This window comes from Natrix helvetica (assembly GCF_964273705.1).
Source record: "Natrix helvetica genome assembly, chromosome: 1".
NCBI lineage: Eukaryota > Metazoa > Chordata > Lepidosauria > Squamata > Natricidae > Natrix > Natrix helvetica.
This window is the reverse complement of record NC_138548.1, coordinates 44117594-44139277: the sequence shown is the minus strand read 5'-3', so window position 1 is coordinate 44139277 and position 21684 is coordinate 44117594. Positions and strand designations below refer to the sequence as shown.

Here is a 21684-nt window from a genome sequence, read left to right as displayed (position 1 = left end):
TCCAAAGTCTCACTGCTTGTTTATAGAGTGTGATAAGAAGAAAAGCATACAGATGTCCCTTTGAAGTATATCTTTAACCAGAGAAAGGTGAAAATAAAACGTTATTGTGAATCTATGCTTAATCTTGTTAAAACCTTCCAATCTAGAGCAGCAGTGTTTGTTAGCTGGAGATAATGGCACAATTTCAACAGCAGAAAGAAATTTTAAGTCTGCAAAATTAGAAATTATCCAACATATATGAGAGGATAGAGAAGAAGTTGGAAGACGTAGAGCATCTAACAGCAAAATATGATGAAGGAGTTGGAGATGTTTATCAAGTGGAAAAAGTGGTTGTTAAAATCCTAAAAATTGAAGAGGAAAATGAATATAAAGAAATTAAAATTGCTGATATTTATGGTGATTGGTCTGTCTCTGAAAATGGAAAGAGTGGAATACTGAAAGAGGAATTAAATAGAGGTGAAATCTACCCCAGATGGCAAGATACAGAAGAAGAAAAAACAAAAGAATTTATGGATTTAAAGAGAGAAATTTTATTAGCAATATCATTGATAACACTACTGACAATCAAAGATAAGCTGATTAAGGAAACAGAAGAAAGGCATCGAAATTACATGAGAGATTTTATAAGCAAGGAGTTGCTAAGAGGAGTCCATACAAAGTTGATTAAGGAGATGATTAGAGGACTGACACCACAAATGGCAGAAGATGTGAGACTGTTTTGCTACTGGAAAGATATAGGTTGATAGATGGAAAAGTATAATTTAAAACTAGTTAAACTTAGTGAAATTTAGTGACAATAGATATAGTTAAATAAATAACTGATAATGATAATAATGTATACAATGTATAGTGTTATGATAAGTAATAATTGGATATGAATATTGAATGGTACCCGTGAAAGGAAGATTAGAAATCCTAAAGGTTAATAAAAAAGAACTAAGTTAGGTACAGTTAAGTCTTGATTATTAGGGGGGAAATGTTATGATGCAGGATATAGTTAAATAAAGGAGGGATAATGATAACAACGTATATACAGGTATGGGTACAACATAAGGAAACTGGATGTAAATTGTAAACAGTGGTTTGGAAAGGAGGATTAGAAAACTTTGTTGTTAAATATTATGGATGTTTGGCCAGAATAGGACATAAGGATTCAGTGCTATTGGAGGATTTTAGAAATAGTAAATGAAATGGCAGTATGTGGTTATGTATTAAATCTTGGTATATTTTATGATGAAGGACGTTTAAACAATTATAGTCAAATGAAAATGGAGGTATGATGATGGTAACATGCATAAATATCTGAGTTAAAATACTTGAGTTAATATGAATTATGTTTGTTGTCTGTGGAAGAGATGCACGAAAGCCTTTTTGTAACCAACTAATACACTTTCTACAGTATGTAAAGAAGGATGTCTTGTGTTTGTTTTGAAAATAAAAAATAAAAAAATATTTTTAAAAAAACATAAGGGCTTTATGTAAAGTTATAATTAATTATTTTCACTTATATGCCAAATGTATAACATTATTTCCGTTTCCCTTCTTAAAGGGAATAGTAAATAGGCTATTGTTATCCAATGACTTGTACTTCATGACAGCAACTATTATAAACTATTATTCTTTATCTTACCAGTTAGTTCTTTAAAAGTGAGCTCTATTTGAATTTCCTCTGAAGATGGCCCTCCAATAAATTCTGTTTTAAGTTCTGTGTCTGAGAATTCTAATTGAAGAATTTCTTTCTGAAGTGATTTCTTAAACCATGGTCCTCGTTCTGGATCTGATCGTAGGTCAGGTATTGGGAAGCGAACTGAAAGCTTCAGGGCTGGTGCAGTCACTTCAACTGATACTTTGCAATTAGTGGGAGTACGTGAATCATCCAGAAAAACTTCAGCAAATGCCTTGTGCTAAAACAGTGCATAATAATAAAAAATAAACTGTTTTTAAAGCATGGGAGGGGGAAAAGCTTAATTGAAATATATATACCATTACCACTACAAATTATTGTTTGCATTTATGTATTTATTTATTTAAATATTTTATATAGCCACCCATCTTATATTAAACTCTAGGAGGCTCCCAACCAAGAAATACCTTCAGCTCTTCTCATATGTAAAAATCACTACACTAAAAGACCTTTTAAGGCTGATGTTTTTCATAATGCCTGGCTTTCCTCTCAGGGATTTAATCAGAAGGATTTGCAATTCTGTCTGATATTATTGCTGAATTGCCTTGGTAAAATTTTTGTATTAGTTTTTACTCTGTTTTGTATCTTACCACAATTTATTTTTGTTTTCTGTCTTTTTATTGTGCACTGGTCTGAGTTATCTAGGGGACAGTTACAGTATATGACCAATAAGTAAATAAATTAATTATAAGAAAAAATGTCAGTACATCAAATTTCCAACAAACCAAATGTTTTCCATAAATAATCAAAATGTAACCTGTACACAAGTAAAGCAGAATGGTTTTCTACTTACCAGGCTAATATGTTTGTTGTAAGAAGTGTACATGTGGGATGCCATAGTTTCCACTGTGGTTAGCTTTTGTGGTTGAAGCAATGAATTTAGTCTGTCTACGATGCTAATATCCAATTCACAGAATGCTGGACTCAGCTTGATTTGTAAATCTGCTTTCTGGGGAACAGAGCTCAGCCTCCCCTGGCTACCCTGTTAATAAAACACTACAGACCTATTACAAATGTAAAATACAATTTCTACACAATTGTATAAATTTATATTTATATATTTCAAAACTCAAAGATTTTTTTTATCAACTTTACCTGAGGTCCTTTGTTGTCCAAGTGCTTGTAATGAAGTTGAAGGCATGAGGAGGAATGTAATTTGTTTTCTTGCTTTTCAGAGTTAAACCTAAGGAGCTTTAAAAGAAAGACAACAAAATTGGTAATAATTCTAATTAAGACACAGCTTAGAAAAACCAAAAACCCAGTCTACCATTTTGTGAATGGGTTTCCACATGTCCACTGTGAAATCCCTCACTCTTATTCTTCTTTCAGCCTCAGCCTTCTAAAACACTAGAGAGGAGGTGAAGGTATGGAGTGATGAAACAGGAAATTAATCTGCTCTTTGAGTAGTTACCACTCTATCAGCAGATTATCAGAATGATCAAAATATTTGGGGGGGAAATAAGAATGTTATTGTTCACCTCATTTCATTACCAAGCAACCCAGCATGTTCATATTTTTCTTGCTTTTTTAGGTTATCTAGAGCAATCTAATAGATTTTAGATGATGATGATGATGATGATGATGATGATGATGATGATGATGATGATGATGATTATGCTTTTTGCAACACCCTGAGAGATTAGAGAAAATACAGCCCCAAAAGTTTTAGAGAGGAAAAATATAGTTAAACATTTTGGACTGTTTTCTGATTGCTGGATTATAAAAGCCCTGGCTGGCATGAATTTCTATAGTGGATGTAGAAAGTCTATACAACTTTTAAAATGCCATACTATAACTGAAATACAATATTTCAGTTTGTTTTACTTATATGTTAAAGGTAGAAAAAATTCTGAAGTGATTATCTTGATCTGATTTTTTTTTACATCTCAAAAATCTGGCATTTTTTTTTAACATGGGTGTGTAGACTTTTTATATTATATTACAGTCTTAATTTTCCCCATTGGAAAAGAATGATTTCTGCCTGGAGCAACTTTTTCTAAATAGGTATTTCCAATCCAAACATCTAGCTACCATAAGTCAATTGTCATAAAGCAATCATGTTTACACATTTACCCAATGAATGCAATTTATGTATAAGTAAAAGTATAAGTACAATTTCATACTTTTCTTGGTGTATTCCAGCTACTAATACTAACTGCCTACATATAATTTACCTCTGTATAGTGAGGAATTTGGGAATGGGAGTCTGTAGAAAATAGGCATTCCAGAAGTTCCATCTGTCCAATAGATAAGTCTGTATTCAAACAATGAGAAGATGATCTTTGTCGCTGCTCATAGGACACTTTGAGGCCTGAACCTATAAAGCTAGCATGAGAAATAAGAGAACAAACTATTAATCAACAAACACACATGTAATTGCTCTTTACTGATTGTTATAAAGTTGTGAAAATACATAATTTTAACTGCCAAAATAAAACTTTTTCAAATATGAAACAGTATCTCAAATACAAGAAAAACTGATCCACTCCAAGTGCTATCTGCCACTAAAGAGAAAAATTGGTCAAGATTTTTTTTAAAAAAAATAATAATAATGGCAAACCCTGATCTATAGTCCAAGTTTATGAGCATCCCAAACACATCCAACTGCCTACTGTGTGACCGAGAACGTTGGAACTTCTTGCAAATACAGGAAATGGAATAATTTGGCCCGTTTGAGCTAGTGGTTAAGGCACCAGGTTAGAAAGCGGGAGACCATGAGTTCAAATCCTGCCTGAGGCATGAAAGCTGGGTGACTTTGTGCCATTCTCTCTCAGCCCAACCCACCTCACAAGATTGTTGTTGTAGGGAAAACAGGAAGAGAAAGGATGGATATGTTCACTGCCTTGAATTATTTATAAAAAAAATAATAAAGGCTGGATACAAATAAACAAAAACATTTTTTTTAAAAAAATACTCCTATACAATTTGTCTCCATACCATCAACCAGGCACTTTAAACAGGTTCTATCATAATATGTTTCCCATCAAAATCAAATTCAACTGTATCAACAATGAGGCCCCATATTATGGAATAAATTACTGCGGATTTGAAGCAACCACTTTCTTACTACATTCAGGAGGGAGTCAAAATGTATGGTATTTCTATTCACAGGATTCTCTTTTATGCTTGAAAGCTATTACACTTTAATGTCAATTGATATATTAACTAAATGATAAATTAATGTTAATCTATCATCATTCATATAGACTGCTGGGCTCTGTTTGTTACACTACTAGATAAATAAGAGAAAAAAAATGTACCGAAGATGGTCATGTGAACAAGCCTTTGCAAATACTTTTCGGAGCAACAAAAAATCTTCTGTGGGAATCTGAGCTGGATCAACTTTTTCTATCTGGGTAAAAAAATCCTGTGCCATTGATGTTAGCGGGCTAATGTTTAGTGAAGTTTCAGGTGGTGGTAAAGGATCAATATGGAGCACGGACACCGAGAAAGCACCCACTACTAGTCTAAAAAGAAGTTCAGGTTTTGACTCATCCACTGAAACAGATCTGGATGGAAGAGCTGGAATGAAATAAAAATTATTCTGCTTAAAAATAATCTTCAATAATGTGTCTTCACAATTCAACACTACTTTTAATTACTACAACATCAGCATTAAATATTAAATTGCTACAACTGTGATATATTATTACTGTAATGCATTATTAATCAAATAATATATACAGAAGCTAGATACCTCCTTATCTGTGTAGTTGTGGTATATTTGAAATGCTGCTTAGATTTAAAAAGTAGCATTTGTATTGATTACATTTTTACATCATTAGATATTTAATATACTTACTTTCCTAAGTAAACAGAATTTCTGATATGGCTCAATACTCTACATAAATAAGAAGGTATCTAGATACCTTATTTGTGCATATCAATAATAAAAATACACTCAAACAATATTTTTTAAAAAAACATATGGTATATCATATTCAAATTCACACTTAGCAATATATTATATGGTAGTAACATAGCTACATTCTTGCATTTTTAACATTCTTACAGTTATGAAAATACAACTATCCACATCTTCTGAAGCAATCGCCAGATAAAATTAATAGGAGTTCATATATAAAAAGCCAAATAAAATATTCAGCTCGAATTTTTTGAAATACCCCAAAATTAGTAGTTACTTTGGATCCAATACTAACTATGCAAAAAAAGGTAGTCCTCAACTTACAATCATTCATATAGTGACCATTCAAAGTTATAATGCCACTGAAAAAAGTGACTTGTGACCACTGCAGCATCCCCATGGTCATGTGACTAAAATTCAGATGCTTAGCGTATGAATTTACATATTTATGACGGTTGCAGTATCTCTGGAGTCACGTGTTTACCTTTTACAACCTTCTGACAAGCAAAGTCATTGGGGAAGCCACATTCAGTTAACAACAGTGGCAAAAAAAGATCATAAAATAGGCAAAACTCACAACAACTGTCTTGCTTAGCAACAGAAATGCTGGACTGAATTGTGGTTGTTAAGTCGAGGACTACCAGTATCAGTAAGTCTCTTGACCAGGTAAAGAAATAGATTGCTGTGACACCTTACACTGTAAATATTTGAAATCTTGATTGAGATTTCAAACCGGGAGACTAACAATAACAACACAGAAGAGCAGGTGAGAATAAGATTGACTTCTAGTTTAAACTACAATTTCAAACATAGTATCCTAACATAACTTAATTTTTAAACTAAAACTATATGTAACAATATACATGGTGTTATTCACAGCACTAAAAGAAACAAAAAGATTCTGTTGCACCATGTTGAAAAATATGCTATGTTGATTTTGAATAATGAGGTATGCTATTCCCCAGTTTTCACTTACAAGTCCTTCGTAGTGGAACTGAATGATCAGTGTTAGATGTAAATGATGCACTTCTTAACTGTGGAAGTTCCTGCTTGTTTTGATCAAATTCTCCCCATGTTGACTGCTATTAAAATAAGAACATAAATGTTATTATTCTTCCATTATATAACTTTTCAGCACTCTGTAAGCTTATTATTAATAATAAATGATAGAAATGTTCCCAACCCTCCCAGCAGTTACAAACAACAACACAACCAAATGTAATGTAATGCCTGTGTTGTGGGTTGGGTCTGCCAATACAAGTCATGAACTCAAGAGTTGCTTCTCCACACCTTGGAAGAGTAATTGAATTTCATTATAGACCAAAGTATTCCCTATTCAAAAAATTATTAATATAGACAAATGTCAATGGTCTCCAACCATTTTTTTTTAGCTATGATTACTAAGAAGGTGGTTTGACTACACTTATGGAGAGCCCTGGATGAAATGTATGATTTGGACTCTTTTCAATCAGGACTCAAGCCTGGACATGCACTTAAGACTGTAGTAATCACTTTTGCTGATGATTATTGCAGGATCTGGATATAAGGATTACAACCATCATGGTTCCATTCTGTCCAACATTTGATGACCTTTGATAACATTATTCTGGATTGACTGAAAAAGCTGGAAGGTGGGTACTCTTTTCTTCATTGGTTTTCATTCATGAGTGGGATTTCCAGATATGGTGGACAAAGAGAAGTCAAGCCCTCAGCCACTCTGTTATGGTCCTTGGAAGGCTTACTCTCTTCCCCACTACTTCTGAACTAAACACAAACCCATAGGAACTAGCCATCAGTACAATGTGAAGTATAAAAATATGCTGATGATACCCAATTAAGTATGTCTACCCAGCGCTGATGCGGAAATGGGATGAAGGTCCTGATTACCACTGAAAGTTGTTGGATGCTAAATGGCAGAGCTGGTTTAAATTGAATCCTACCAAGACAGTAGCTGTGAATTGAGAAGCTGATTTAGTCAAAGATGGAGCTACTGCAATTTGAACTTATGACTCTTGTTTTTCCAGATGGTACAATATAACCGGAAGTACCTATGCACAATTACTTGTGTGCCTATTGCAGGCTTTCCTAGATCTCTTATTACCAATCATTAATGTTCTTGCCACCTCACATCTTGATTATAGCTATGAGGTAAGTGCAGCTGCTCTTGAATGCCATCCAAAAGTTTCAGCTGTAAAATATACCATAATCTCTGTAGTTATGATCATATCAAGGTTCACCAATGTAATACCACTAGTATGGGAATTGTAATAGCTGCCAGATAGCTTTTGGATGCAATTCAAAGTGCTGATTTATACCTTTAAAGCTCTAACAGCTCAGGCACTGTATATATGTGACCATATTGTCCAAGGTGATTTTGACTGTCCAGTAAGATCCAGGAGAAAGAGTTTGTTGTGAGCCCCCTCACTAGTGGAATGCCAGCTTCAAGGACCGGGGATTAAGTCTTATCAGCAATGGCTCCCCTCCTTTAGAAAGTATGCCCCCAGATATCTTATTGGTGGGGGTTTTTTGTCTTGGTTTTTTGGACAACTATAAGAAACGTAACTCTTCAGAAGGGATCTGGAGAGAAGTAAAATTATTCTATATGTGAACAGTGACCCACAATTTTCATTGTTTTTAACTGTACTATTTGTTTTGAATCAGTATACAAATATCATAACAGATTCAGTGCAGAGGTGATATTCAGCAGGTTCTGACAAGTTCTGGAGAACTGGTAGTGGAAATTTTGAGTAGTTCCAAAAACCAGTAAATACCACCTCTGATTGGCCCCACCCCATCTATTCTCTGCCTCCAGGGTCCCAGCTGATCGGGAGGGAATGGGGATTTTGCAGTATCCTTCCCTTGCCACCCACCAAGCCACGCCCACCAAGCCATGCCCACAGAAGCGGTAATAAATTTTTTTGAATCCCATCACTGATTCAGTGTCTCTAGAAATATAACAGCATACAAGATGTAGTAACACAAACAAACAAATATTTTCAGAAACAAATGAGCTGATGCAGGCTGAGTATTAGCTTGTCCACAATTCATGCAGTTTGGTTCCAAAGCCTATCAGGCCATTACAGACTTTACTATTTACAAATATATATTAAAAACCCAGACAATTAACCAGCACAAAACATGTTGCAATAAGTGATTTCGGACCCACAGAAGGCAGGATCATACTGGGGTAGTAAATGTGATTGTATGTTGGAGGCATGCATGCTTTTGGCCATGGTTATCACTAAATTTAGCTTAGTATGGTCTATAAACACAATCACCCCCAAACACACAAAGTTCCTTTACTCAGATGCAAAGAGTTAAATATTACATACCACTGCAGCACCAAGTGGAGATCCTGCTGGGGTAGCAGTATATGTACTAGTTAAAGAAAGATCTAAATCCATAGTTGGTGGTTCTCCTAGAGGTGGCAACGAAGAAAGACTGTGAGACATCTCCATGTCAGCCATTGAGAAAAAAACTTCTTCTTCTAAAATAAAAGAGTAAATATCATTTGTAACATTCAATATAAAAAGATCAATCACAATTTAAGGAAAAGCACAAAGCTGTAGGTCTCAAAAACAGCACTATGACAGAGTTTATGCAATCTCTTATATGAAAGAAAACCACAATTTTAAAAAGAAGCACAAACATTGAATAATACATTATGTCACACATAGAGAAATAAGAAAACAATATATATGTACTGTGTATTGAGCCATATATATTTCCCTAAAAGCCACTACATAATTTAAGATTATCTGGAATTTCTTCTATACCAACTTCCCCAATCTTAATTTCTCAGTCTATCATGGTAATTGAGAAGTATATTATCTAATGCATAAAAATAAACTATACATATTCAATACTGGTTAACTATTAATAATACATCAACAAAATTCACTAGATACTTATCAATTTTCACAAGTGAAATAATGTGCAAGTAACAAAATAGGCATCATAATCCAAATATCACAACTTATATAGTTGCATCATATGTTGGAATGCAAATGTTTTAAAGGTGGAATTTGAATACTATTATATATGCTTGTTATTACTTTTGTCTCATTGTTTCTTGCTATGTCACAAGAGTGACATTGGGATTGCTGTTAGACAGTAAAAATGTACCATATTCAAAATTAAATCTAATATTTAAGTGTTTAGCTTACTTTAAGTCCTTTTCTTTCACTCTGAGAAGTTTGAAATAAATGTTATATTTAACATTATTCAATGACTTTAAAATGTATGAACTGATGATACTCAGGCTTTTACTCATAAAAATACTTCCATTTGAGTGGTGTTGTTTTGCTGATTGTACAAGGGTTGTATTGTGGATATTTAATGAGTTTTTAATGCAAGCTGTCAGCCCTTCTGGATTGTGGAGGAGTAGAAATGAAGAAAATAAATAATGTTGAACTTCTTACACCTATTCTTCAGTCCCTGATTCATGCTAAACTATTATGTGGCTTGTTTGGTTTTGGCTAAATGCAATGTTTAATTCCATAAACTCAAATCCACAAATCATGATTTAAAAGTCATAAGTTAGTGTTATGTGCAAACCCATATAAATAGCAATATGCCCCCATACTATGAAGCTTGGGTTGTTTGCTCACCGCGACTTGAAGGAGTTCTAGCTGCCCCAGCTTCATAAAAACTCAGATCCGACTGTGTGCCTACTGGCAAAGTTTCTTTTCTCAAGTAACGATTGAGCTCCATCTGAATCCGATACTCATCTTCCTGCTGCATTGGCCGATTTTTTCTGTCTTTATTAGATAATTCTATTCTGCCAGGATTCTCTGCAAAACAAAAAATAGAAAAATATGGTATCTAATTCCAAAGTCCCATGAAAGACAATTTTCCCCACCTTAGCTTCAAAGCCTATATTTGAAATAATTCTGTCCGATTGTTCCAGTGATGGCATAACATTATCAGCCATGCTTCCCCATTAAAAGCTGTACTCTTCCTGTAACTACATAAAAGTTGCCTAGCAAATATTTAAAGCTGTGCAAACATGCAAAACTCAAGACTGCTCCCCTTATTTCAATGATATTAAACAACAACTTACCTGGTCTGGCAATGGCTGCAAACATATCCAATAAAAGATGTACCTGTCTGGGTGACAGGAACAGGTGTATGGAATCTATCTGTCCATCTACGTCCAACTTTAAAAAAAAGATTTAATACATTTGATAAGAACCAGTTTTCTCTGTTATCAATCTTGCCATTGAACAAAAACAGAACTTTCATCTCTGATTTTAATCCTTTATCTTATGAAATATACTGTGGATTGTCTGTGAAATATAATGATTTATTGGAATCCAGCTTGCACATTATTTTTGATTAGCATTTGTATGTTTTAGCTTAATTCTTTATAAACATTCTTTGTTATCTCCAAACTGAACCGTCTCTTTTTACATACATAGAAATTAGCAGGTGGCACTCCAAGGCTTTATTATTGTGTACAGACATACTTAAACACCTGAAATATATGGTATCAATAGAAAAAAATATTTGTGGATCAGGGTTGAACTGGGAAGACTTTGCCTCCCTCTGACCTTGGTTGTTTTCTTGCAGACATTTAATTACCCAACTAGGTAACATCATCAGTCTGATCTGCAAGAAAACAACCAAGCTTAGAAACGCCAAGGACCGCACACTTACAACATACAAGTCACGTAAAACCTAGGAAATATATACTTGGAAAGCTTTATATACAATTCATCAGTCAACTTAAGGAGGTGGTCGGCTTAGGGAGGTTTTACTGTATATATACCAACCAGTACTCTATATCCTGAATAAAACTGAGCCTCCATATATCACTGATTTAATTAAAGAGATACAAACCTCACCTCTGACTCTCATGTTTTAAAAAGATCTTTGTATAGAAGAAGAGCAAGCAGAGCAGGGTGGGAGTGGACACCTGACACTTTGGGATTATTTCAAAGATGTATTTGTTCCTGTTTTCTGCTGTCAATAGTTTATCTATCTAATACAAGTTTTAGTTCTGCAAAAACTAAAAGAAAGGCTATTATTGTTTTGCTCTTGTTGATGTACTTTTTTCTTGCCTTTGAGTTAAACCTGACAAGTGGTGACTACTACTTAAATAATTTGATTTTAAAATGTTATAAATGACATTGTACTAATTTAACTTGATTTTTTCTTCTTGTCTGGGTATATAACTGAAACACCGCTGTTTTAATTGCATGTATTCTTATTTAGTTGTATTAATTTCTTCTGATTCTTTTGTCATTCTTTGCCTTAAAATAGAAAAAAAGATCAAACCCTAGACAGCAAGAATGCAGCAGTTAGTGACACACTTCAGATTATCTGCACTGATTTTAAAGAATGGACATGCAGCAGCCTAATAATTACGACATGCTTATCCTTCACTTTTACACAGTAGACTAAGCAGAGTTCAACTATCTACAAAAAAGCTTTATCAAGGAAAAATTGAATGTAGAATAAAGAGAAATAAGCTTATATCAAGACTTGAATAACATATACCAAGGGCGAAAAAAAAAACCTGACTAAAATCAACAACTAACCTTTGCTCCTGGAAGCACTTCATTTTGTTTTAATGTAAGACTCAGTTCCATCCTTCCAATCAGCTTACATATTTGCACAGGATCTGAGGGAGAAACTTCAGGTAGGTTTCGTGGTAGTTGAGGGTGTGGCTCGTACATAATTTTTGGATTCCAGCTAGGTGAAAGCTTTGGTTCTGTTAACTACAAAATACATAAATAAAAATATAGATAAGCACACTTTCTTGGGTGTGGGCAGAAATACATGTATTCAAACCATTAGAAAACTACAGTACATAATTTTTCAGTACGAACACAAAACTAGAAACACTGCAATAACAGGATAAAAGCATTGTTAAAATTACAAATTTAATTATGGTGTTTCAGCAAAATGTCTTTGCAATTGTCGTCTCCCTATGTCCTGGCCTTCTACAAGAGCATGAAGATCTGACTCTGCCAACTTGTATGGGGATCCAAGGGCACTATGCAACCTTGAGGGTTTCTGCCTTTTAACTTATCATTTTTCTTTATTTTTACTTGTTTATCATCCTGTTTAGTCTATTTTAATTCTATCTTTTTGTATGGTCCTATGATTTTTATCTATAAAAGCAGAGACACTTAGTCGGATGGGTGGTGCTTAGTTTGATAAATAAATAAGAGTGCCTAATATTCTGACTAGAACGTGATATGGGTCACTTAAATTATGAGCTGGAGCTTTTGCGATTAGCATATGCCAAATTGTTATACAAACTCCTTGTTTTATTGTTCTAGTTTGTAGCAAGATAACTTGCTTGGAAAGAATGCTAACTCAGAAGTACCCCTTCCCACTTCACTTCTTTTTAATACAAAGCTAACCACCAACCTAACAAACAGAGGCATTTTAAATAATAACATGGTTGGTGGTTATAGTGCTTTACAGGAAATGCCCAGGAAAAAAAAAGGCAATGGTAAGCTGAAATAATATTGAACAATTTAGAAGGGCTACTTGACTTTGCGATAAAGTGGTCTTATAACTGACCACGAAGCAACATTGAATATTTAATTCAGAATATTCTACTGCTACAGTTTACAAACAAACCTGCATGGTAATCTGTATGGATGAAGTTAACAAAATTTTGGTAAATGCTAAATTGCTCAATTTAGCTTTTACAGAAATAGACATTCAAAACTGCAAATGCTTGGGAGAGAATATATGAAAATTGGGAGAGAAAACGGGCAGGAATGCTTATGCCTTAAATATGTAATTTGTACGATACATACAGACACTTATACGGATAGCCCTCGCTTCTTGATGGTAACTGGCAGAGGAAGCTCTGTTGCTTAGTGAGAAAGTCACAAAGCACAATGTCACATAACCACACCAACTTATGACAGCAGTTTTAATTGTCCCAGGTGTTAGGCAAATTCCACCCAATTGTAGGGATGTTTGATTATCATGTCAATTTCTGCACTGACTTTGCTTCATGGAAGCTGGTAGTGAAAGTTGAAGGTAATAACCACATGACCTCAAGGATGCTACATCAGCTGCAACTGCAAGGACCACTGTGTCCCTTCTTTAGCATCATCATAACTTCAAATGCATCACTAAACAAGTGGATGTTAAGCAAGGGCTACCTGTATACATTTATGTATATTTTTCAGTCTTCATAATGACAAATAGTATATAAGTTCTTGGAATACTGATGGTGGCAGGAGAACAGCTATCTAATCTCAATAGATGGAAGGTTACTGTCTCTGCTGAATGATAACCCAGCTGTAGTTTTGGTCATGAGATTGCCATCTTTCTTCACTGGAAGTTCAACTGGAATTGGGGGCTTCTCCATATGGAAGAACCCTGCTGAACAAACTCTGAAGTCAGAGGTAAAGACAATGATTTTTTTTAATTTTGTCGTCAAATAACACCAAACTCTCCCATTGAAGGTAGGCTAGCAGCTTTGCTCTCCTTCTAAAAACACCTATGACTGATCGGTGGAGGGCATTTGCAAAATAAATGGTTGCTACAACACATTAGCATTTTATATATCTGTATCATGGTATTATTATTTTTTGCTTTTATTGAATCAATATTATGGTCTCAATCTGCTTTGCTTTTATAGTGTAACCTAGCAAGATTCATATTTTGAAATTTGAATTTCTGGTGCTATAGAAATACAATAAAAAATAAACAGAATTTTACCAACTGTGTAGTGGAACAGACCGGAGAGGATTTTGCTGATGCCGGAAATTCATCCCAGAAAAAAGAGACACCTGAGAGCTGTAATAATTTGTGAGCAAAAGCCGTGGGCTGATGCACGTTTCCAGAACATTCATCAGCAGTTTCATCACAGTACACCGTTCTGTAAGCAGTGAAATCAATAATGAAATAAGGATAGAATATAAATTTACAATGTTCTTGCTTTTATCACATGAATAGCTTCATAGAAAAAAAAAAATCCAGTTGCCTTTTGGAAAAAGCACCTTTGGAACAACCATGACCTGGATGATTGAGAATCTCCATAAAAATCTAGCAAAGCATTACTGTATCAATGGGCACAGAAGCATATGCAACTTAGCCTCTAGTAACATTAATGCACTAATTTAGTTACAAAATTCCTATATCTTCTTATATGTTTAAAATCCAAATCATTACTGCTACAGACATAATCAATGTCAAGTTCTATTATTGAGGAATACAATAGAACTTTTATTTTAAATTCTCATAAAGTACTGATTCTATTCCAGCCATCACTTAAAATAAAAACAAAAAACAAAATCTACTTACTTCTCAATATGAATTTCCAGTGCTGTTCCGCTTTTAGAATTATCTGGCACATGTTCAATTCTCAGAACAGTGTCTAAAAAATTGATTTTCACTCTTCTTAAAACTATAGTAAAAGTATCAAGATAAGAAATAAGCGTTGTACCTGCTAGATTCAGTTTAGGCAGAAATAATCATATCACCAAGACAAATCCAATACATATCACACTGAGCAATAAACCATAGTTTATAAATCATAACTGATCACATAGTATATTAAACCAGACGGAAATAAATACTTAAAAACCTATATAATCTTGCATCAGCTAAGTAGATATTACTATTTCCAAGCATCTGCTGGCTGATGTAGAATTGACCAGACTGAGCCTGAGGGTGGAATTAAACACATCATCAGTTTGGAACTGCTACAACCCTAAAAGAGACTTAAGTCCAGTTATCCTTTAAGCCCCTTGACTCTTATTTGGCACCAATTTGCCTTGATTGTTACTAGATCAAATTCTTGCATATAGATTAGCATGAAATAAATGTATAGTGCTTTTTAATTCTATCCTGACTCCTGGTTGTTTTTACACCTGACAGCTAGAAATGCTGGATAAAAAAATTGAAGTAATGATGCTGCTACTACTCCTTTTAATTATACAGGCAAATGAACTCTTTCAGTCCCCCCACCCATCCAAGTAAAATCAAATTACAATGCACTCATCACTATGTAAGAAACACAGTTGGTATATGCATTTCTTCTAACAATTCAGACACCATCTGGGTAGAAAACATTTAATGACTAAAATATTAGGCAGGATAGACTGCTCAATGAACATGTGGAACATTGTCACTGGCCTCCCTTTTCTAGCTATCGTGAAAGTGGTTTATGCATGCAAACCTATCCCATCACAGCACAGCAGCACCTATATGCTACTAAATAATGCCACATTTTAAAACTAGACAATTATTGTGACTTAATTAACAAAATATACTTTTGGTTAATTGATACCGTGTTTCCCCGAAAATACAACCTGTCCCGAAACTAAACCCATGCCACATTTTTCGCGTGGGCAAAAATATAAGCCCACCCCCGAAAATAAACCCCCCCTCCGGCCAGGCAGAGCACCGCTCACCGACCTAGCGTTATTCCGAAAGCGCCAAGTCGCAGGAGCCGGGGGGGGTTGCTTGCCGCCTTCGGGATACCGCTAGGCCGGGGAGCGGCGCTCTGCCCGGCCGAAGGGAAGAGTTGCCGGGCGGCTGCTCCCCTGTGAACTGGCTCCCGAAGAGCCGGGCACAGCCCCAGCGGCGAAGCAGCCACGAGGCAACCATGCCCACGAGCAGCCGCCCGGCAAATCCCCTCCCCAGCCGGAAAGAGCGCCACCCACCGACCCAGGGGGCAATCCCCAAGGTGCCAAGCCACGCGGCGCTCCGCCTGCCCTCCAGCCCCCGCGGCTCCGCACACCCGGGACACCCCCCAGGTCAGCGCATGGAGCTCTGCCCGGCCGGAGAAGCGGGCCACGCGAGCGCCCGCTCCGCCCGCAGCCCCATCAAGCACCTGCGCAGCTCTCCCAGGCCGCCGCCGCCGGCCGCCGCCGCCCCGTGCACAACCTCCAAATCCAAAAATCGGGGCCGAGCGTTCCAGCATCGGCCGCTCCAGGACTGCTCTCCATGGTGGGCCGGCCGCCGGAAGACTCTGTCCGGAAGACTCTGTCCGGCAGCCAGCCCACCACAGAGAGCACTCCCAGAGCGGCCGACGCCAGAACACTCGGCCCCGAGTTCTGGACCCGGAAGCTACGCGCAGAGCGGAATGGGGCGGCGGCGGGCAGCAGCAGCCAGCGGTGGCGGGCAACAGCCAGCGGCGGCGGCCCAGGAGAGCCGCGCAAGTGCCCGGCGAAGCCGTAGGCGGAACAGGAGCTCGCGCAACCCACCTCTCCAGCCGGGCAGAGCTCCATGCACTGACCCAGGGGGCATCTCGAATGTGCAAAGCCGCGGGAGCTGGAGGGCGGGCAGAGCGCCACAAGGCCTGGCACCCTAGGGACCAACCCCCAGGTCAGTGAACGGCGCTCCTCCCGGCTGGAGAGAGGACCCGCCGGGCGGCCGCTCGTGAGCATAGCCACCCCATGGCTGCCTCGCTGCCGAGGCCGCGCCCGGCTCCTCGGGAGCCAGCTCACAAGGGAGCAGCCGCCCGGCAGCCCCAAAACAATAAGCCCTCCCTGATAATAAACCCAAGGGCATATTTCGTGGGGCAAAAGAAAATAAGCCCCTGGCGTATTTTCGGGGAAACACGGTAATTTGCTTTGCAGTTTATGAAGCAAACAGTACCTGTTTCAATTGTTTCAGCAAATTTCTCAAGTCCTTCAAAAGGCTGGGACCCTTCTCCTTGTTCATCTGTCAGTTTTTGACTAAGGCATTCCTTTGCAAGCTGCATGCTACTCGTCATAAAGCTTGACCAATACATTGGTTCTGAACTAGAAGCTACCAAAAGAAGTCAAACATGCTTTATTTTTAGTCAACTTCAGCCACTATTAATATTAAATCATGAGGATGAGTCAGTAATAGTAAATCATGAACTCAATCAAAAAAAACATTGCTGACTAATACTTTCTATTTACACAGCAGTGATTTCCTATGTAGTAAACAAGAAAAGAAGCCTCTCAAAGTTTATACTTATTCATATAGAAACTTTTCACTAGTAACATTAAAGATAGCAAAGTAAAAACTAGAGAAAGAATATTGAGGAGTAAATTGTAGGATATGTCTGTTTTTATATCATTCATGTATGGAGAATAAATGTTCTGCCCAAATATTGCAAGATCAATAGAATACACAAAATTATTCTTCTGCTGTAGAAATCAAAATGGTAGACTTCTACAGCAGAACATGAAAGTATGGATAATTATATTACAAATGTCCATTAAGTGTAATAAGTTTGGTCTTAAGCATTCTGGGGTTATTTCCAACTGCTCCGAGATGCCAATAAACAAACCTATATTACCTGTGAATGAAAAGCAGGACCTCTCCAAGTATGAATATGATATATGAAAATTATACGGCTACATAATAGCAATAGCACTTAGACTTATATACCACTTCACAGTGCTTTGTAGCCCTCTCTAAACAGTTTACAGAATCAGCATATTGCCCTCAACAATCTGAGTCCTCGTTATAAAATAAGACTGGTTTCCCCATATAATCAGGATTCAGACAGTAGATCTAATTATGTAGTTACAGTAAAGATTCTGAACAAAGAAAAGCGGTATGAAGACTATTATTTTACGAAGAAACTTTAAGTCAGATGTGAGTTTATAATATACAGAATAAAAGAGAGTTGGAAGGGACCTTGGTGGTCTTCCAGACCAATCCCCAGTTCAAGCAGGAGATATCTACCATTTCAAACAAGTGGCTGTCCAATCTCTTCTTAAAAATATCAAGTTGTAAACACAGTGAATCTACATACATCTCAATAGCCTACCACTGTGTTTATAAAGTAACATAAACCTGTTTATAAGGCAAAGGATATCATAGTTTTGAAATGAAGTATTTGAGCCAAAAATGCATATATTTGTACAATGACCAATATCCTTTGTCAAACAATCCTTTGATTATCTGCGGTAATTTATTATTTCCTTATTATCTGATTAGACATGGATAAATATACACATTGCCTCATGATACTATACCTATTTGATATTCAAATATTCCACCTAGCAAAAATTAAGTGGATAAAAGTAGTGCTTGTTAAACAACTATTTGTTTATTGCAGTTCAAAGTTACAACAGTGCTGAAAAGGTGGCATATCATCAGGCCTCACATTTATCATAGTGTCTCTGTGGTTATGTGAGCACCATTTGCAACCTTCTCAGTTGGCAAAGTCAATAGAGAAGCCAGCAGGAAGTCATGTGATGCCATCATGCAATATCTTGCTTAGAGACCATGGGTGATTCGCTTAAATGGAAGCAGGACTGCTAGTACTTCTATTGCGATGTGGGGCAATCACATGATGTTTACTCAGCGATGGAGTTGCCAATCCCAATTAAGATAATTAAGTAAGAACTACCTGTATTGTGATACTAGATCATTTACATTAATCCACTTACCTTCTAACATGCAAAAAAATATAGAATATGTAATAACAAGCAACTGTTGTTTATTAACTTACCTAGACATGGCCTTGGTTTGAAGACCATCTCTAAGCCCTTTACTTCAAGTGCACAGTTATCTTGAAGCAAAGAGCCCCAAGGAATGGACAGAGATATTGACTGAATAAATCCTTCAGTAACTTCCAATGGAGCATCTGCTGATTCCAGAATCTCATTCAGGCTCTAAGCATATAGAAGAAGAATATAGAATTTGTAGTATTTATTAGAATGTGTAATATTAATTACAATTTTTAATATAAATATGGGTAATTTCTCTTGTGCATCTAGGACAAATTAGATTTAACTGCCTACAAAAATACAAGTTACAGTTAGGGTAGTACAATGCTTAAGGTTCAATCTTCAAAAGGTGTTTTTTTGATATGTGGAAATGTGAATATGGTATTTTTAGATTAATACTTTTTGGTATTTGGTATGTGGTTATTGGATCCCACCTTGTGGCTGCCTTCAAAGCTGCCCCATAATTAGGGGAACATAGGTGGGTAGAAAAACATGTTGCTGGCAGATCTTATTTTCATACTTTTGTGTGCTTTAAAACTCTTTTTGAAGACTGAAGCTGAAACACACACCAAAAACAATTTTTAAAAATCCCTGTGTGTTTAAAATAAAAAAGATGATTGTCAAGTTGGATGCCTTTGGGAGATGATTAGGCCAATCCATACAGGTTAAAATTACCAAAGTCTGGTACTAGTCACAATGAATATACAATGGTTCTGGTATGTGCAAAACATACATGAAAAATATTAATGGCCTCATGTCCGGCTTGTAATCTACCATATTTTTCGCCTTATAAGACGCACTTTTTTACTCCCAAAAAGAGGGTAAAAATCTGAGTGCGTCTTGTAAGCCGAATGTAGCCACTGGGTCATCTGAAAATGGGGCAGGCAAAGAGGGGGCTGCAGAGATCGTGATGGCTGGAAAGGAGAGAGGTTTCGCTTTCAGAGCTCCCGCTCGGCTGGGCTCCCGAGAGGGCTTAGGCGGTGGTGGCGGTGGCAGCGGCTCCTCACATTGCTGGGGCGCTGCTTTAAGCTGCCCTCCTCCTGCAAATGAAAGGTGCCTCAAGGCATTGGCTCCTGAGATCGGTGCGCTGCCATCCAAAATGCTGGTACCACGATCACTGCAGCGCCCGCTTTACCTGCCGCTTCTCGGGCAGTTCCAGGCAGCAGAGATCGTAGTAATAGCATTTTGGATGGCAGCGCACCATCTCAGGAGCCAAAGCCTTTGAATCAAGTTTGATTGTGTCCCATCTAGCGTTCTCCACCCCCACCCCCACCCCCAAATCTCTCCAGATCCGGAGAGATTTGGGGGTGGGGGTGGAGAACGCTAGATGGGACACAATCAATTCGAAGCCTTTGAATCAAGTTTGATTGTGTCCCATCTAGCGTTCTCCACCCCCACCCTCAAATCTCTCCGGATCCGGAGAGATTTGGGGGTGGGGGTGGAGAACGCTAGATGGGACACAATCAAATCGAAGCCTTTGAATCAAGTTTGATTGTGTCCCATCTAGCGTTCTCCACCCCCACCCCCAAATCTCTCCGGATCCGGAGAGATTTGGGGGTGGGGGTGGAGAACGCTAGATGGGACACAATCAAATCGAAGCCTTTGAATGAAGTTTGATTGTGTCCCATCTAGCGTTCTCCACCCCCACCCCCAAATCTCTCCGGATCCGGAGAGATTTGGGGGTGGGGGTGGAGAACGCTAGGTGGGACACAATCAAACTTCATTCAAAGGCTTTCGCTCCTGAGATCGAAGGAGGGAGGGAGAAAGGAAGGATAGGAGGATAGGGAAAGAAGAAAGAAGGCAAGCAGGCAGGAAGGAGGCAGAAGGAAGGAGGGAAGGATGGAACTGGAAGGGAGGCAGGGAAGGAAGGAGGGAGGGAGAAAGGAAGGATAGGAGGATAGGGTAAGAGGAAAGAAGGCAGGCAGGCAGAAGGGAGGGAGGTGCAAGGAAGGAAGGAAGCATAGATAAGCAGGAGGGAAAGAAGGCAGGAAGGCAGGAGGAAAGAGGAAGGAGGGAACTGGAAGGGAGGCAGGAAGGAAGGGAAGGAGGAAGGGAGGGTGGAAGGAAGGATAGACAAGTAAGAGGGAAAGAGGAAAGAAAGCATCTGAATGTACTAAACACGAGTCTTCAGGGAAAAGATGGATACATTGTGAAAACTCAGCTGTCAGTTGATCTTAATGTTATGAAATGAAAAGTATGCCATTTGCAATTAACTTGGCATAAAACAATTCATTTGCATTTAATTGTTATTGTTCAAAGAATGTTCGGAAAAATGTTCGGCCCTCCAGCATGTTCACTTCATCCAATCTGGCCCTCTTTGAAAAAAGTTTGGACACCCCTGTGTTACATGGTTGACATAAAATTGTTCTTAAACTGCTGTTAACTTTATACAGTTGATATAAAATATTTTACTATAGTATTTGGTTCAGAATCTTTTTTTTCTAGATTTTCCTTCTTTAAAATTGGGTGCGTCTTATATTCCGGAGCGTCTTATAGGGCGAAAAATACGGTAATTACTGACATCTGGTTAGCCATTGTGCAAAAAAATATGGTAGAATACTGTATATACCTAGGTTTCTCATATGATGCATCATAACTCTTATTATATAATACAAAAAACAAATCCCTTAATCCTATTTCCTTCTCCTCGGCAATCTGTAATTTTAATGCAAATCGGATATGCATTCATAGAAATGCACCTACTGAATATGGTTGGATAC

The 21684-nt window shown here is 37.4% G+C and overlaps 1 protein-coding gene across 1 annotated transcript in view; it reads right to left on the bottom strand.

Annotated features, from left to right (window-relative positions):
* Positions 1 to 21684, bottom strand: part of ATG2B (autophagy related 2B) — a 65604-nt gene that overhangs the window by 37349 nt on the left and 6571 nt on the right. The window contains exons 2-15 of the mRNA XM_081934625.1: positions 18967 to 19129; positions 17130 to 17282; positions 14829 to 14931; positions 14244 to 14403; positions 12092 to 12271; positions 10612 to 10708; positions 10160 to 10342; positions 8882 to 9036; positions 6526 to 6631; positions 4945 to 5206; positions 3859 to 4009; positions 2780 to 2875; positions 2478 to 2666; positions 1631 to 1904 (exon numbers count right to left, since the gene is read on the bottom strand). Coding sequence (XP_081790751.1) covers positions 1631 to 1904; positions 2478 to 2666; positions 2780 to 2875; positions 3859 to 4009; positions 4945 to 5206; positions 6526 to 6631; positions 8882 to 9036; positions 10160 to 10342; positions 10612 to 10708; positions 12092 to 12271; positions 14244 to 14403; positions 14829 to 14931; positions 17130 to 17282; positions 18967 to 19129 — 2272 coding nt within the window. The remainder of the gene's footprint in view (positions 1 to 1630; positions 1905 to 2477; positions 2667 to 2779; positions 2876 to 3858; positions 4010 to 4944; positions 5207 to 6525; positions 6632 to 8881; positions 9037 to 10159; positions 10343 to 10611; positions 10709 to 12091; positions 12272 to 14243; positions 14404 to 14828; positions 14932 to 17129; positions 17283 to 18966; positions 19130 to 21684) is intronic.